Source organism: Cebus imitator, unplaced genomic scaffold (assembly GCF_001604975.1).
Source record: "Cebus imitator isolate Cc_AM_T3 unplaced genomic scaffold, Cebus_imitator-1.0 Scaffold217, whole genome shotgun sequence".
NCBI lineage: Eukaryota > Metazoa > Chordata > Mammalia > Primates > Cebidae > Cebus > Cebus imitator.
Window position 1 is genome coordinate 2,407,527 of NW_016107532.1, and position 17,001 is coordinate 2,424,527.

At 48.9% G+C, this 17,001-nt stretch overlaps 1 protein-coding gene across 11 annotated transcripts in view; it reads right to left on the bottom strand.

Moving 5' to 3' along the window:
- MAPT (microtubule associated protein tau) overlaps positions 1 to 17,001 on the bottom strand; it is a 130,404-nt gene that overhangs the window by 63,723 nt on the left and 49,680 nt on the right. For all 11 annotated transcript variants that reach the window (XM_017549298.2, XM_017549297.2, XM_017549292.2 and 8 more), the window contains exon 2: positions 2,668 to 2,787. In XM_017549298.2, the coding sequence (XP_017404787.1) occupies positions 2,668 to 2,770 (103 nt within the window). In that variant the 5' untranslated portion in view covers positions 2,771 to 2,787. The remainder of the gene's footprint in view (positions 1 to 2,667; positions 2,788 to 17,001) is intronic.

Sequence of the window (17,001 nt, forward strand, 5' to 3'; positions counted from 1 at the left end):
TCACTCATGGTGCCCAGGCTGGAGTGCAGTGGCGTGATCTCGACTCACCGAAACCTCCGCCTCCCAGGTTCAAGCGATTCTCCTGCCCAAGTAGCTAGCATTATAGGTGCCCACCAACATGCCCAGCTCATTTTTGTATTTTTAGTAGAGACGGGGTTTCACCATGTTGGCCAAGCTGGTCTCCAACTCCTGACCTTGTGATCTGCCTGCCTCCGCCTCCCAAAGTTCTGGGATTACAAGCGTGAGCCATCATAACCAGCTGAAAGCAGCACTATTAGTGATGACACAGAACGGATGCGCTGGGATAGGCTGGGACACCCACACCCCAGTTCTGGGCACCTGATGAAGGAACTCTTGGTCTCTTTGTCAGGAAAAGAGGCAAAATGTGGCCCCCAATCCCAGTCTCCCTCAGCAGCACCAACTGCCAGGGGGCAGCTGGGAGAAAGTGGTTTCAACAGGCTAACCTTTGGAGTTGAGGTCTTGGGGGCTACAACCCCTCACTTAACACATCCTGAGCACCAGGGTGGGGAAGAGACAGGGAGGCAGTGTTGAGGGAAGGAGAGGGGGAAGGGATGGGAAACAGCAGAGAAAGAAAAAGATGGAGCGGGGAGAGAAGGAGAGGGAAATCAGGAGAGGGAAACTGGGATAGCAGGTGGAAAAATGGAGTGGAGGGGGACACACTGAGCAAGGGACTGAGAAGAGTTTATTTATTATTATGATTTGACATGGGGGTCTCATTCTGTCACCCAGGCTGGAGTACAGTGGTGGGATCATGGCTCATTGTAACCTCCACCTCCTGGGCTCAAGCGATCCTCCTTCCTCAGCCTCTTGAGTAGCTACGCCTATAGGCGCATACCACCATGCCCAGCTAATTTTTAAAATTATGATCTGTAGAGATAGGGGTCTCACTATGTTGCCCAGGCTGGTCTGGAACTCCTGGGCTCACGAGATCCTCCTGCCACAGCCTCCTAAAGTGCTAGAATTACAGGCATGAGCCACTGTGCCTGACCTCTAAGAAGGATTCAAAGGAGAAAACAGATCTCCCAGCTTGGAGCCTCTCAGCTGCCCTCCCTGGGGAGCTGAATCTGGCAGCACTGGCTGGAGCTGTCAGGAAGCACATTTCCATCTTTCTATCACCACATGATGGCTGACCTAAGGCAGGGAGGCTGGGCTCGGCTGCATTCCCCCTCTCCCTCTCGCCTCCCCACCCCGAGCTTCTCAGACGCCTCTGAACAGTCCCTGCTCCTGAAGAGTGTGCCCATGTCTTCCTTCACCTCCCCTCACTTTCCTAATTCCCAGATTCCTCATAATCCAACACCTTCCCTGATTCCACAGATAGAAATCTGAAACGAGCCCCCCAACCAGTCCTGGGACTTCTCCAAGCTGGGACAGCCACTACCTATGAGAGAAAGCCGGTCATCCCAGCTTCCCACACTCAGGGGCCCTCCTGGCAACCCCACCCACTCCAGAGATCTTCCCGAACAGACATATCTAGCAGAGGTCACTTCCCACCTTGGAACTCCACGGCTTCCATCCACTACCCATACCCTGGGCTGCAACGTGTTTTCTTATTTTTAGCATTAAAAGAGAAAAGTAGGCTGCCATTTTGCTTCCTTGGAAATGGGCATGGAGGCAGGGACAGAGCCCATCTTGCCCTCTGGCTGCACTGTGGGCTGTTTTGTGGGCACTCACTGCCAGCAACACCCGTGGAAAGAAGGGCTCCTTGCAGCACAACCCGGAACCCTTGAACCAACCTAGCGCTCCAGCAGTGGGTGAAGGCCAGCACGGAGAGACAGAGGAGGGCTGTGTGCTCTGTGGGGTCCCCAAACATGTGGTCTGACAGTGAAATGAAACACATTTCATTTGGGAAGAGAGAAGAAGAGGCCGAGGCAGTTTGGCCAAAAGATGGTATTATAGAATATTTAGAAGTTAATGCAGTTTATTAATGTGGCTACAGTAAGTATCCCAGGGCTAACCAACTCTTGCTCAAGAGAGGCCAGGCAGGCCTGATCTAAGGAAGAGATAAAAAGCAATGTTTAAAGTCACATATTTTACATGCTGACCAATACCACTGATTTATAAGTTAATAGGTGTGTCTAAAGCCTCAAAAAGTACCCTGTATTTGAGAGACTGACAAGCCCCTGCCATCTTTGTTTGTACATTCACTCATGTGGCTAACTCAAGGTAAATATCATTTATTTATTTTTTTTAGACAGGGTCTTGCTCTGTTGCTCATGCTGGAGTGTAGTTGTATAATCACAGCTTACTACAACCTTGAACTCCTGGCTTCAAGTGACTCCCCTGCCTCAGCATCCCGAGTAGCTAGGACTATAGACGTGAAACACAACACCCGGCTAATTTTTAATTTATTTTTTTAGAGACGGAGTCTTGCTGTGTTGCCCAGGCCGGTCTCAAACTCCTGGCCTCAAGGGGTCCTCCTGCCTGAGCCCTCCAAAGTTCTGGGATTACAGGTGTGAGCCACTGTGACTGCCCATAATCTCACTGCTTGAGTTATCTTGGTCCACTGAAATTAATGAGGCTTCACTCTACTGATAGTCTAAGACAACAATGTATTTAAAACTTCTTTACAATTCTGGATGTAAACTGTTCCTGGCAGCCCTTGGCTTGCAGTGATCCTAAGCCTGCTGTGCATGGCTGTCCACTAACCTTTCAGGCCAGTGTCCGTGTCACCCTCTTGGTCTTGGTCCTCCAACCCGTACGTCCCAGTGTGATCTTCCATCACATCGAACTCCTGGCGGGGCTCAGCCATCCTGGTTCAAGGCTCACCTGGGGAAAGAGAGGAGGATAAGTTCCGAGGAGTGCTGGGGGGCCGAGTGGGGCTGTAGAGAGAGAGGAAGCCCTCCTCCCAGTTCCTGACAGGCAGATCTCAGCCTCCCTGCCACCCCCTCCAACAGCTGGATGCTCATCCTCATCCTGTGCTCCATATTCCTGCCCAGGTGTTATTTACATCTATCTGCATGCTTAATTTACCAACACCACATCAGTTCAGGTTCAAAACCACCAGGTGAGGGCCAGGTGTGGTGGCTCATGCCTGTGATCCCAGCACTTTCGGAGGCCAAGGCGGGTGGATCACCTGAGGTCAGGAGTTTGAGACCAGCCTGGCCGGGCGTGTGGTGGGCGCCTGTAATCCCAGCTTCTTGGGAGCTTGAACCTGGGAGGCGGTGGTTGCAGTGACCTGAGATAGCGCCACTGCACTCCAGCCTGGGTGACAGAGTGAGACTGTCTCAAAACAACAGCAAAAACAAACCAACCCACCAGCTGAGGCAGGTGAGGTGGGCCTGACTGGTTATTCCCAGCTCTTTCCACTTCATTAAAAAAACCAGTGCTGTTGCCTAGCAGTTTGCTCTTTCTCTTTAATAGTGAGGGTAGGACTGAACAGGAGAGGGGTGGCACTGTCAGGGGATGCCTGGTGAGGAAAATGAGGCATGGAGGTGTGAAGGGATGGTTCAATCAGCTGGCAACTGGCAGCAAAACCAACCCTGGATCGATTGGGGGTGTGCTGACTCCTCCAGCTCCGAGCTCGCTGGTTTCCTTGGAGTCAGACTGTGGTCCTCACTCATTGTGCTGGCACCCACCAGGTCCCCCAGGTGCGCGTTCCAAGGGTGGCTCTCCCGGTGGGCTGAGAAGCACCGCACAGGGCCTGGTAGGGGCACAAGGCTTCGGATCTGAAGGCAACATGCACCCTTTCCCCCAAAAGCCCCAGCAGGGAGATGCAGCTTCAGCTCTGCAGAGGTAGCTAGAAACCACCACTCACTCACACTTTGTCCTCATCTTTATTGTGAATTATTATTATCATTTTAAAAATAACTCGTAACTGAATTACTGAATTTTTTTTTTTTTTTTTTTTAGACAGAGTTTCGCTTTGTTGCCCAGGCTGGAGTCCAGTGGCGTGATCTCTGCTGAATGCAGCCCAGGTAAGCCATCCAGTCGGGTTGTCTCATTCAACCTGCAGGTAAAGCTTTGTGAACACGAAGAAGTTTAATGAGCACAGTGGTTTTGTTCTTTGGATTGGATCGATTCCTTTCAATGACCAAGTTTCTCCTCTTGGGACATGGTGGACAGAGGTGTGACAGTACAAGTAAAAATCGGATGTGCTGGCTTTTCTTACGCATTCGCATATTCTCATATTCATAGCTCATGGCTATAGGAGACCCTAATTTTTTTTTCTGCCCCTGTGAATAATCCAGGATAAATACTTTGTGGCTTTTTTGCGGGGAGGAGGCATAGGGTCTCATTATGTTGCCCAGGCTGGTCTCAAACTCCTGGGCTAAAGTGATCCTCCCATTTCCGCCTCCCAAAGTGTTGGGATTACAGGCATAAGCGCCACCATGCCTGACTCTATCCATATTTTGAGTAAAACAATGCTTTGCTATTTATTGATGAGAAAAGTAAGACAATCTTATTATAGAAAATGTATTTATACAGAGCAAGATGGGAAGAGAAAATTATCCCTCTGCCCAGAAACGATTACTGCTGACATCCTGCCATACCAGACTCTGACAATCACAGATTCAGCTTTTGGAATTTTGGTCCATCATAAGTGACGTGAGACTCCAGGGCAGGCAGCACAAGCCATCTGGCTGAAGAATAAATTTGAACCCTTCTTCCCCTATGGGGGCTGTGCGGGAGTGAGGCACTTAGCAGGGAGTGAGCCCAATCCTCCCAGCTGCCTGCCCCTTCCCAACATGGCTGTGCTGTTCTCAGACCTCCCGGGGCACACAGTGACTCTGATGAAGAGGCAAAAATGCGACTGCGTTGTGAAAAATGGCCTTGAAGCAAAAGATAACATTTTGATCACATTTGAAAAGGAAGATACTTTGTGGTACCAGGGCTTGACTTCTAATGAACGTATAACAGGAAAGATCAGACACTTGTGCAAACAGGTCTGTTTTCACGAATCCATGGATTTACAAAGGGTTGGGAATGTATGTCAAGGATCTGTGATATTTCCTTCTAGCCTTTTATTCTATGCATTAAAAAATATAGTTACAATTATGCTACTTGCTTTTTTCACAAAAGATTTAGCATAAGCATTTGTTGGTCACTGAAAGCCTTTGTAAACATCAGGGGTAGTAACTGGCAAATGTTCCTTCCTACATATGTACCATCTTTTCCTAACCATTCCCTGATGGTTAGCACTGAAATGGCCTCAGTTATTCCAGTATTACAAATAATGTTGCACTAAATATCTTTTTGAAAAGCTTTGTCCACAGAAAATTTTTTTTTGAGACAGAGTTTCACTCTTGTCACCCAGTCTGGAGTGCAGTGGCACAATCTTAGCTCATTGCAACCTCCGCCTCCTGGGTTCAAGTGATTCTCCTGCTTCAGCCTCCTGAATAGCCAGGATTACAGGTGCCAGCCACTACGTCTGGCTAATTTTTGCAGTTTTAGTAGAGACGGGTTTTCACCATGTTGGCCAGGCTGGTCTTGAACTCCTGACCTCAGGTGATCTGCCTGCCTCAGCCTCCCAGAGTTTAGGGATTACAGGCCTGAGCCACCATGCCTGGCCAGCCTCGTCCATAGAATTTTGATAAGCATCACCAATTGCTTATCGGGCTTGTTCCGGGTGGTATGGCTGTAGACACCAATGGCTTTTCAGATGCGGGGCGAGTACGTATGAAGTGTGAGTCTTGTCAACACTGCATTAATCATACATCTAAATAAATGCCAAAAAATGTTTGTGCTTATAGATGAAAAATGATGTTTTACTAATGTAAACTATGAACTTGGGTGATAATGATATGTTAATGAGGATTCATCAGTCGTAACAAGTGTAGCACTTAGATGCAGGATGTTGGCAGTGAGGGAGGCTGTGCATGGGGGCCAGGGAACATAGGGCAAATCTCTGTACCTTCCACTGTTTCGCTGTGAACCTAAAAGTGCTCTAAAAAAGTCGACTAAATAAAAAAATATATCCTAGTGTTGTTTAAATATGTGATTTTTTTCTTTTTTTCAAGGTGGAGTCTAGCTCTGTTGCCCAGGCTGGTCTGCAATGGTATAATCTCAGCTCACTGTGACCTCTGCCTCCCGGGCTAAAGTGATTCTCCTGCCTCAGCCTGCTGAGTAGCTGGGACTACAGGCATGCGTGTGCCACCAAGCCCGATTAATTTTTGTATTTTTAGTAGAGATGAGGTTTCACCATGTTGGCCAGGCTGGTCTCGATCTCCTGACCTTGTGATCCACCTGCCTCAGCCTCCCAAAGTGCTGGGATCACAGGCATGAGCCACTGTGCCTGGCCCCTCCCCCTCATTCTTTTTGCTTCTTTGTTCAGCTCTCAGTGCTCATTCTAATGACTTGCGTGGGCTCTTAATTTACGCGTAACAGTAACCCTGGATCATATTTGTGGCAACTACCTTCTCCAGTTGGTTGCCTTTTGATTTTGGTTTCTGATGCTTTTTGATGGGCAGGCTTTATTTTTTATAAAGTCAAATCTGTTTTCCTTTGTGATTTATTCCATTGCTTTATGGTATATAACGATTAGCCATTCTCTTCTACGGTTTTAGTGGTCTAATTATTTATATTTGATTTATTAATTCATCTGGAATATTTTTAGGTTTAAGACTGAGTGAGGCTGAAAACTTACCCCCCCAAATATAACAGCTAAAGTCCATGGACCAACACCTATTCGTAGACCAACCTGCCCTCTTCCCCAGGTGAATGCACCATGTACTCTGTCCCATTTATCCATCCTGATTTAAGCTCTGGGTCTCAAGTCTTATTCTCCAGGTGGGCTCAGATATCATCTTCTTTTTCAAAATTATTTGACCTTCTCATAAGTTTTGTCTTCTAGATGTACTTTAGAATTTTTTTTTTTCCTGCATATGCTCAAAGTTCCATTGGGATTTCGGCTGGAATTGCATTATATGCCAAAACTATAAAAATCACTCTCTTCATGATATTTCGTTTTCCCACCCAAGAGCACAGTATGTTTTCCCATTGTTTTCTGGTTTCTGAATCTCTCAGTTGGAGGTGGAATGTAGCCTGGCACCTTTCTTGTTATGGCCATGTCTCCCTGGGCTTTACGTCGCTTTATGAATGGGCCTCTCCCTCTCAACACGCAGATGATTAATTAACTAGGGCTCTGGGGCTCACAGCAGAGATGTGGCTGGGGTGCCAATCATGGCTGGGGCGCCAGTGCTGGAGCTGGCACAGTGGTAGTGGTTCCATTGGAGGTTTCCAGGGAATGAACAGGAGAGCCACTTTCCAGGCCTTTTTTGATTAGACAGATGTGATCCCCTGTGGAAAACTTCCTGCTCCATGAACTCGTGAAAAGAAGCTGCTAGAGCTCAAGATGAGTTTCACATGATGAGCCCATCCGCCCTGGTCTCTGTGTTTGAGGTCAGTTGTCCCCGATGCGATGGTTGCCTATATTTTAAATTTGTGGGTTCTGGAGGGAGCAGCTCCCTTTGGAGAGAGCCTCTGAAGGAGTCTGAGAAGTGTGAGAAGCCGGGGCCCACATGCTGGACAGCTCACTATGCTGTGTTCATCACCAAGTCCCAAAGCCCCCTGAGGTGCCCTGAAAAGACAGGCTGGTGGTGAAGAAAGTTCTCTTCCTTTGGTCACTGAGTCCTGCCAGCCCGAGCCCACTGCCCAGGCATGGTGCCCTCATCAGCTCATTCCTTTGCATAAAATCAGAGCAGGTCAAAGGTGCCATTTGGACAGTCAGGCTTGACCCAGACCTGATCATGAGTACTAACTCTAAGTAGACCTTGACGACCTAAAACATGTCTCAACCGTTTTCAATGGGCAAATTAGGCATATGTTAAAATGGAAGGAGGCCGGGCGCAGTGGCTCACACCTGTTATCCCAGCACTTTGGAAGGCCAAGGCAGGCAGATCGCCTGAGGTCGGGAGCTTGAGACCAGCCTGGTCAACATGGTGAAACCCCGTCTCTACTAAAAATACAAAAATTAGTTGGGTGTGGTGGCATGCACCTGTAATCCCAGCTACTTGGCAGGCTGAGGCTGGAGAATTGAACCTGGGAGGCAGGGGTTGCAGTGAGCTGAGATTGCGCCACTGCACTCGAGCCTGAGCAATAGAGTGAGACGTGAGACTCCTCTCAAAAAAAAAAAAAAAAAAAAAAAAAGCAAGGAGTGTTTGTGCAATGTGAGCCATTCTCCCCTCTGCCTTATATTGGATTCTCAGGGGTGGCTCCCAGTACGCTCGTCTTAGGTCCCATGTGGGGCGGAGTTGCTCGTGCTGTGGCTGCCAACACCCCTTCTCTGCACATCAACACATCACCAAGTCTGTGGTGATGCGATAAACCACTGGACACGCTGGCTGCTCCCCACGCACCTGTAGGTGGGTGAGGTGGCTGGCTTGGACTTTGTCCACAGCAAGGGCAGCACCACAGAGGTGCCCTACCTGAATCTGGCAGCAGCAGGTGGGGCCGACTGGATGGGTAGGGAATGGCCATCAGCAGGGAGGTGACTGCAGTGGTCCAAGCATGCAGTGAAAAGGCAGAGGAGATGAAAAGGAATGAACAGAGCCTAGAAGTATATTTGAGAAAACACTAGACTGGGCTTCAAAATTGGGTTGAGGTCAGGGAGAGGGATTAGAATCTAGTATTAGGCCACAGGTGGCTTGGATGGCTGGGCAACAGGGGGCGGGGGTCACAGTCAAAGGGAACACCCTCAGGGGGAAGGCAGCTGGACAAGGGTGGGACCTGTTTTTGGAAGAGTCGCTGCTTCAGAGAGGAGTCCTGCCCTCTCTTTCCCCTGACTGCATTTTACTAACTGGTGACTCATGTGACTTAATGAGCTCCAGAAAATGTGTTCTACTATGCCCCTTGGCTTCCATTATAATTTAAAATTGATTCATTTTTATATTATATTGTTTATTTTACTTCATATTATTTATTTATTTGGAGACAAGGTCTTGCTCTGTCACCCAGGCTGAGGTGCAGTGGTGTAATCACAGCTCACTGCAGCCTCAACTTCCTGGATCAGGTGATCCTCCTGCCTCAGCCTCCTGAGTGGCTGGGATCACAGGTGTGCACCACCATGCCTGGCTAACTTTCTGTATTTTTTGTAGAGATGGTGTCTCACTGTGTTGCCCAGGCTGGTCATGAACTCCAGGGCTCAAGCGATCTGCCTGCCTTGGCCTCCCAAAGTGCTAAGATCACAGATGTGAGTCACGGCACCCAGTCTAAATTTTTATTTTTTATGAACCTTTATTTTTAATGGGGTTTTCAATGGAGAGGTACTCAACTTTAGCTTCAGGTCAAGGTCAGCATATTGTTTCTGTAAAGGGCCAGACAGTAAATATTGAAGGCTCTGCGGGCCATGCAGTCTTTGTTGTAACTGCTCAATGTGGTTGTATCGGGAAAGCAGCCATCGAAGATAAATGAATGAGCATGACTGTGTTCTGATAAAATGTTATTTATAGATATGGGAATTTAAATTTCACATAACTTTCATGTGTCATGAAACATCATTCTTATTTTATTTTTCAACCATTTAAAAATGTGAAAACCATTCTTAACTCAAGGACAGTTTCAGCCCATGGGCCAGAGTTTTCAGACTCCTTTAGGCTTCTCCAGTATTTCTTCAATTGAAAAAATAAAAAAAAAGAAACCTGCAAATCAGTCTTAGCAAGAATCATTGTATGTTCTGGTCACCTCTTATATTCTGTGTGGAGTTCTGCTTTTCTTTCTTTTTTTTTTTTTTTTAGAGACAGGGTTTCACCATGTTGGCCAGGCTGGTCTTGAACTCCTGACCTCAGATGATCCACCTGCCTCAGCCTCCCAAAGTGCTGAGATTACAGGCGTGAGCTACCATGCCCGGCCAAGTTCTGCTTTTCATGTTGAGTTTTCCTCAGCTGTTTCTAGAGGTTTCCATAGGTTCCAAGTCAGAAGCAGGAGAATCAAGGGTCATTCCCAGGACTTGAGGCAATGCCCCACTGTTCTGGGGGCTAGGGATGCTCATCTAGGGTGTTTCACAGCTGGGCTGCCTCATTCAGCTCCACAGAGCAGATGACAGGGCAATGGGCCTCACTGTCCTGGTTTCTAATAAAGATCCCTCCTCCTCTTCTGCCTCCCCCTCCACAACCCCTGCAGGACTACAGAGAGTCAGATACACCAACAAAAGGCTGATGAGTTACAGGGGCTGATGCAGAAATCAACTCATCCTTAAAATACAGGCTACTATTTAGTATGCAAAATAAATAAACTGTGTGCCTCTCAAGGGTCAATATTTTCCTTTGGGGAAAAACAGTGCAATGCATGGGAAGAATCTCTAAGCAGGGAAGCTCAGCCTCCACCCTGATCCCGGGACAGCAAACACTCCTAGGTTTATGGACCTTCTGATTAGACTCGGCTGCAAGAGTCGCAGCACCGCATTGGCTGGCCTAGGTCGGCTGCCCCATGCTAATGCTTTGGAAACTACCTGCCATGCTAAGACAGACAAGCCCATTTTGAGGAGCAGCCTTGAGGCTCTACTTGACACAGGCAGAAAAGAGGACCCAGAAAGATGTCCCTGGAGAGCAAAATGAAGTCACTCTTCTTAGCCTTACAACAAACACTGAGTGTGAGAATGCCAGCTTCGCCAGGTAGGACTTGCTGGATCACACAGTGCCATAACCCCAGGGCCTGGCAACAGGTGGCGCGCACCGGCACCTGCCAGAGAAGGGGCGCCTGCTCCACGCGGGTGCCTCACAGGCGTCTCCGTGACCCTTCATGGCAATCCTTGAGGTAGGTGTCATCGTCATCCTCATCATCACTGTAGACATGATGATTCCCAGGAGTCTGGGAAGTTACCTGCCCCAGGTCACACAGCCAGTACGAGGCACACAGAAATGGAAAGTGACACTCTGCTGCCCCTCACTGCCTGCTCCTCCACTCTGGACCATAAAACATCCCCCGCTTTCTACTTGAGATGTCAGGTACAGGTCTGGGGTATGGAAAAAGCAGTGGCCAGGTCTCGGACTCAGCAGCTGGGTGACCAGGCTGCTCCTCTCAACCTTCAGGTTCTTTGCCCCCTGAGCCATTTGGTGACCCTGGGACTCCCTTCTTATGCTAACATTGTATTCTATGTGGGTCCATAGGCTGAGTAGCTGGGACCACAGGTGTGCGCCACCATGCCTGGCTAATTTTTTGTGTTTTTTTTACAGAGATGGGGTTTCACTATGTTACCCAGGCCGGTCATGAACTCCAGGGCTCAAGCAATCCACCTGCTTTGGCCTTCCGAAGTGCTGGGATCACAGGTGTGAGCCACAGTACCTGGTCTAAATTTTTATTTTTTATGAACCTTTATTTTGTATGGGTTTTTCAATGGAAAGGTAGTCTACTCTAGCCTGTGTCTTCTAACTCAGGAGCCTGGGGCGGGGTGGTGGTCGGTGACAGGACAGTAGGAGGTCTCCAGCCCAGGCCAGGTCCTAGCCAAGGACCTGCCTCCTTCCTTCCCCACGCCTCTCTGACCCCTGTTGCCCACCTCCTCCAGAGCCAAGAGCAGGATGATTTCTCGGGAAGAACTGGACAAAGGTTATCTAAATCAACAATCAACGGACAAATGGTGCAGCTGTGCCTCTTGGCCTGGGACTCCCATGCAAAGACAGTGAATTGAAAACACATAAACAAGCATGGCCCTGAGGTGGCTACGTAGCCTGGACCAGACGTGTCATCACCCACAGACCCCTGTAATCTAAGCGAGACATACAGACAGGAAAATAAACACACCAAGGCTGTTTTCCTCAGACCGCTTGTTTTCTTACTTTTCTAAATCCATCAGCCTCCCTCCCTCCCTCCCTCCCTCTCTCTTTCTTCCTTTCTCCTTTCCTCTCTCCTGTTTTCCCAGGCAGTGACTTTGAGGCCGTGGGGTGGGAGGTAAAGAACACATTTTAGGGGAGGCGCTAAAGTTGAGTTAAACCTGGACACTAAAATGGGACATTTTTTTAGGGACCCTTGGAAAGGTATTGCCTCCCTGTGGTTTTGTAGCTAAATTGAGGCCCTGGGATGGGAAGAGACTGGCTGAGTCACTCTTGGTGCCTTCTTCAGAATCACACCCTCCCAGCCCAATTCATGCCTTGGAGGGAGACACGGAGTCTGGAGGGTGGGACAGATGAAGACAGGAAAAGCATCTGCAGGGTTGAGAGAGAGAGATGGGAACAAAGATGACAGTGCGGAGTCAAGGACGACAACGCCGGAGGGTGACGGGGTGAGGCAGGGGAGGGATGAACCACGGAATCACATCAGGACTCTAATCACTGCTGCCGCTACCCACAGGGTTTTCTCTTTTCAAACAATTGTTTTTTACTGACCTAAAATTCATGCAACACACGATGAATGATTTAAAATGAATGCTTCAGCGGCATTCAGTACATTCATGATGTTATGCAGCTATCCCCTCGATCTGGTTCCAAATGTCCTCACCACCCAGGCAGCGACTTAGCCCAAAAGAAAGGCTGGACCTTGCAGGCAGTTGCTCCCTCTTCTCCCCTCTACCAGCCCCCAGCTGCTCATCGACTTTCTGTCACTATGCGTGTATCTCTTCTGGATATTTCATATAAGAGAAGTCACACAGCACATGGCCTTTGGTGACCGACTTCTTTCACTGTGAATCCACATGTTGGCAAGGCTCAATGCTTCATTTCTTGGGTAAGGAGGGGGATAGTCCACATAGGTCTATCCATCCACCCATTGATGGACACCACAATCTTTTAATAAATGAAACGTGGGGAGCTGGGTGGCTCATGCCTGTAATCCCAGCACTTTGGGAGGGTGAGGCAGGCAGATCACTTGAGGCCAGGGGTTTGAGACCAGCCTGGCCAACATTGTGAAATCCCATCTCTACTAAAAACACAAAAATTAGCTGGGCTTGGTGGCAGGTGCCTGTAATCCCAGCTACTCTGGAGGCTGAGGCATGAGAATTGCCTGAACCCAGGAGGCAGAGGTTGCAGTGAGCCTAGATGCTGCCACTGCACTCCAGCCTGGGCAACAGGGTGAGACTCCGTCTCAAAAAATAAAAATAAAAAAATTAAAAGTGTGAGAACTACACAATATGGACCTTTTTATTGTGACTTTTCTGACAACAATGGAGATGGGGTGGAGGGAGAAGGGTGTGTGTGCAGGAAGGGGAGTGTGTGGCCGAGGAAGGGGCCTGGTAGGGGCCCGGACAACCTTTACCTTCCTCCTTATTTTGCCCAGGCTGGGTCTCCAAGAACTGGCAGGCCCTCAGGGACAGGGATGTGCAGCTGAGACACTGGGTCTCTTTTGCTCCCAAAGAATAGGGTCTTCCCAGCAGAGTTCACCCCTTCTGTGCAGCCTACCTGAAGGGACAGCTTTGGCTATCCCCTGAGGCACTGGAGGGTGGACAAGAAACCCCAGGCACCTTGTCTACCTCTGAGGTGACCCGGGGATGTCACTGGGGAATGCCGCTTGCTGTTTGGAACGTGTCTGCCATTTTCCTGGGCACCTACCTGTGACAGAGCATCCAGGCTCACTGTAACTGTGAGGGGCAGGATGGAGTCCCTGGGGGCTGGGGTAAAGGACCTGAGGGGTGGAAACTTGCCAAGGCCACCGAGGCCCCAGAGATCCAACTCCCCCCAACACACAGCCCTGCCCTCAAGGTAGGATTCCTGACAGCTTTGCCCCTCTGCTCCCCACGTCGTCTCCTCCTCCCCAACCAAATCTCTACTTACAAAATCCAATTGGCTGCTCCCTGGGGAGAACTTCCCTGGGAACCTTAAAGCCCCAGCTTTTGCTCCTAGGCTGTCTGGCAGGTGTGTGTGTTTCTCACGATCCTGGGCTGTTTCTTCCTTGGAGGAGGCGAGGACCAGTCCCTTCCACCACCTGCCACCATCTTTCCCGTTCCTTCTAACGTTCTTACTCAAGGAAGTACAGTTTGGTAATGATAACTCAGGTTCTAGAAAGCTCCTTAGGTCAGGGTGGGGGACCAGTCAACAACCCTTGGCAGTTTTGGATTATTAATAACAGGTTTATTTCAGCCCTGAGGATGAATCACTCACAGGGGCTTCACAGAGAAGACCTCTGTAATACTTACAACCGCCCCGTGAGAAGGAATGGCTGCTCCCACTTTCCAGATGAGGAAACTGAAGCTCAGAGAGGCTCTGAAACCTCTTTAGGGTCACACAGCTAGTAAGCAGAGAGCCGGGCTTGAATTCCGATATTTTGATGCTGAAACCCATCTCTATGCTACTGTATCAAACAGGTGCCTTCCCAACAGATCATCCCCTTTGGGAAAGGGGAGTTGACCATCATGACCCAGGCCCTGCTGGAGTCAGAGTCCAGAGGCTCAGGGGAAGTCCAAGTCCGGCTGGTTTCCTGCACTGCGGGCGCACCAGGCTGGGACCCCGAACGAGCTTCCAGTCTAAATCCGACCGGCGAGGGCGGCCCGGCGAGTGTCAGTGTCTCAGGCCGCGCTGCGCCCTCGCTAGGGGGCGGCCGAGGAAGGTCCCGGGCCCCGCCGCCGCTGTGCACCCAGAGCCCGCGGTGACTCAGCGGAATCGCCCCATCCCGCGGTTCTGGTCTGGGGAAAGCGTGGTCCCCATTACCCTAACGGTTAAAAACCCAGGCTGGCGTCAGGTGCAGGGATGGCTGCACAGCCTTGTGAATATACTGAAAACACTTTAAAAGAGTGACTTACGGCACACGAATTATATCTCAATAAAGCTATCGTTAAAAACAAAAATCCCCTAGCTGGATCTCTCACAGGTAACTGAAGGCCAAGCAGAGATAAACCTAGAATCCAAAAATAATCTTAACATGCACTTCACCCTCCAAGGTCATTCTGGCGTCTGCACCCTGTCTTTCCTTTGCTCTGGTCTCTTGTTCTGTACCACTAGGAATTTTCCAGCACATTTAGGCGGAAAGCAGGATTTCTCATGATAGGAACCATGTTTGAAGCGTTTCCAGTTACTGCCTCATTTAATTCACACAACAGACTATTATGCCGACATAATACAGCTGGGGAAACTGAGGCACGGGCAGGTTGAGTAAGTTGCCCCAGGTCACACAGTAAGTCTGTAATGGAGTCAGGCTTCAAAACCCAGACACCCTGGCACCAGCAGCAGACCTTCAGGTCAAGCGATAACTGAGATTAATTCAAGCAGTGACTGGTAACCCCTTCAGAATATAAGGACCAGGGCCCAGCTGAACGAAAGCTCTTGTTTCCTGGGAGAACTTTCTGCTTATTGACAGTTTGTTCGAGAATGCTTACAGTCCAACTGTTTTGCTTTAAGGTATAAAGATAAGTGATATGGCAGGCATCCTAGTTCTGGGCCTAGGTGAAGCCCACCGTCTCTAGGAAAACCCTCTACTCCAGGAGCAGGGGAGCGTTTGCAACTAAAGGAAAAGAGAACCCAGGAGGGCTGGACGTGGTGGCTCACGCCTGTAATCCCAGCACTTTGGGAGGCCAAGGTGGGTGGATCACTTCAGGCCAGGAGTTTGAGACCAGCCTAACCAATGTGGAGAAACCCCGTCTCTACTAAAAGTACAAAAATTATCCAGGTGTGTTGGTAAGCACCTGTAATCCCAGCTACTCAGAGGCGGAGGCAGGAGAATTGTTTGAATCTGGAAGGCAGAAGTTGCAGTGAGCTGAGATCACACCACTGCACTCCAGCCTGGTCGACAGAGTGAGACTTTTGTCTCAAAAAAAAATAATAATAATAACGACAAAAAAAACCCCTAGTAATTAAATGGTTAACTACGGTTAGTCCTAGGGAATGGGAGTGGGGGAAGGGGGAGATCCATTTTTTGCTTATTCTATGCTATTTTGATTTATTTCAGTGAGTATAGATAATTTGAAATTTAAAAGAAAAAGAGTGTTTTTTAGAAGTGAGGTGATTTTGAGAGAATGTGGAGGGGTTAAGGGGAAAGTTGAGGAAAATGGAAGTGGAAAGTTGGAGCTTAGATGAGAACCTCTGCCGAAGTTGGCTAGAGGTCATCAATCAAACCTACTACAGATGAAGCAACAGCAGGCTGGGTGTGATGGCTCATGCCTGCAATACCAGCACATTGGGAGGCCAACGTGGGAAAATCATCTGAGGTCAGGAGTTCAAGACCACACCCTGACCAACATGGTGAAACCCTGTCTCTACTAAAGATACAAAAATTAGCTGGGTGTGGTGGTGGGCACCTGCAGTCCCAGCTACTGGGGAGACTGAGACAGGAGAATCGCTTAAGCCCAGGAGGTGGAGGTTGCAGTGAGCCGAGATTGTGCCACTGTACTCGAGTCTGGGTGACAGAATGAGACTCTATCTAAAAAAAAAAAAGAAAAGGAAAAAGAGCTGAGAAGCCTTAATAAACACCCTTGTGAGGCTGGATCTTGGTGTCTTGGATGCTAAAGACACTCTTCTGTGACAGTTGGTCCCCAACTTTGAGCTTCTAAGAAGGAGCTGTGTCTCCTTTTGTGTCCCCTTCTCTCTCCTGCCCACCACAAGAGGTGCCAGCATGCAGGCAGCCAGTGGGAGGTGCTCGGTAAGACTGGCCCCGAGGAGCTCTGAAGTGTGAGCTCGTGGTCACATCACACCACAGAATGTTCTGGAACCAAATTGCACTACTACCAACGAAAGACCCAGATTTCAAGCAGAACTGCCAGATTAAAGAGAGAGAAGATATGGAGCGTACAGAAAGGAAAGACTCATGCTGGCGAGAAGAAACTGAAATAATTCTGGGCCTCAATCCAAAGAGAATAATCACCGATTGTATAAGGGCATGGATGAAGGCCGCGTTTTGGGAGGTGCTGCTGCTTTGTGCACACGGATGGCTGTGGCTGATGTCAGTTGGCTAATGCCCACCGTCATGAGAAAACTCCCAGATCGTGTCTGAGAGGACAATTTGGTTCTGACCAAAGGTTTCTGGGTTTGTTGTTGTTGTTTGTTTTAACTAAAAGCTTCTCTCCTCCGTTTAACTACTGGAAGAGCCAATAGTGCTTCTAAAATCTGTCATACTTGGATGGACTTTGTTTTTAGAACTATAGTAGTTCTAAAAACTACCTCATTTATGATACCTTTTTTTTTTTTTTTT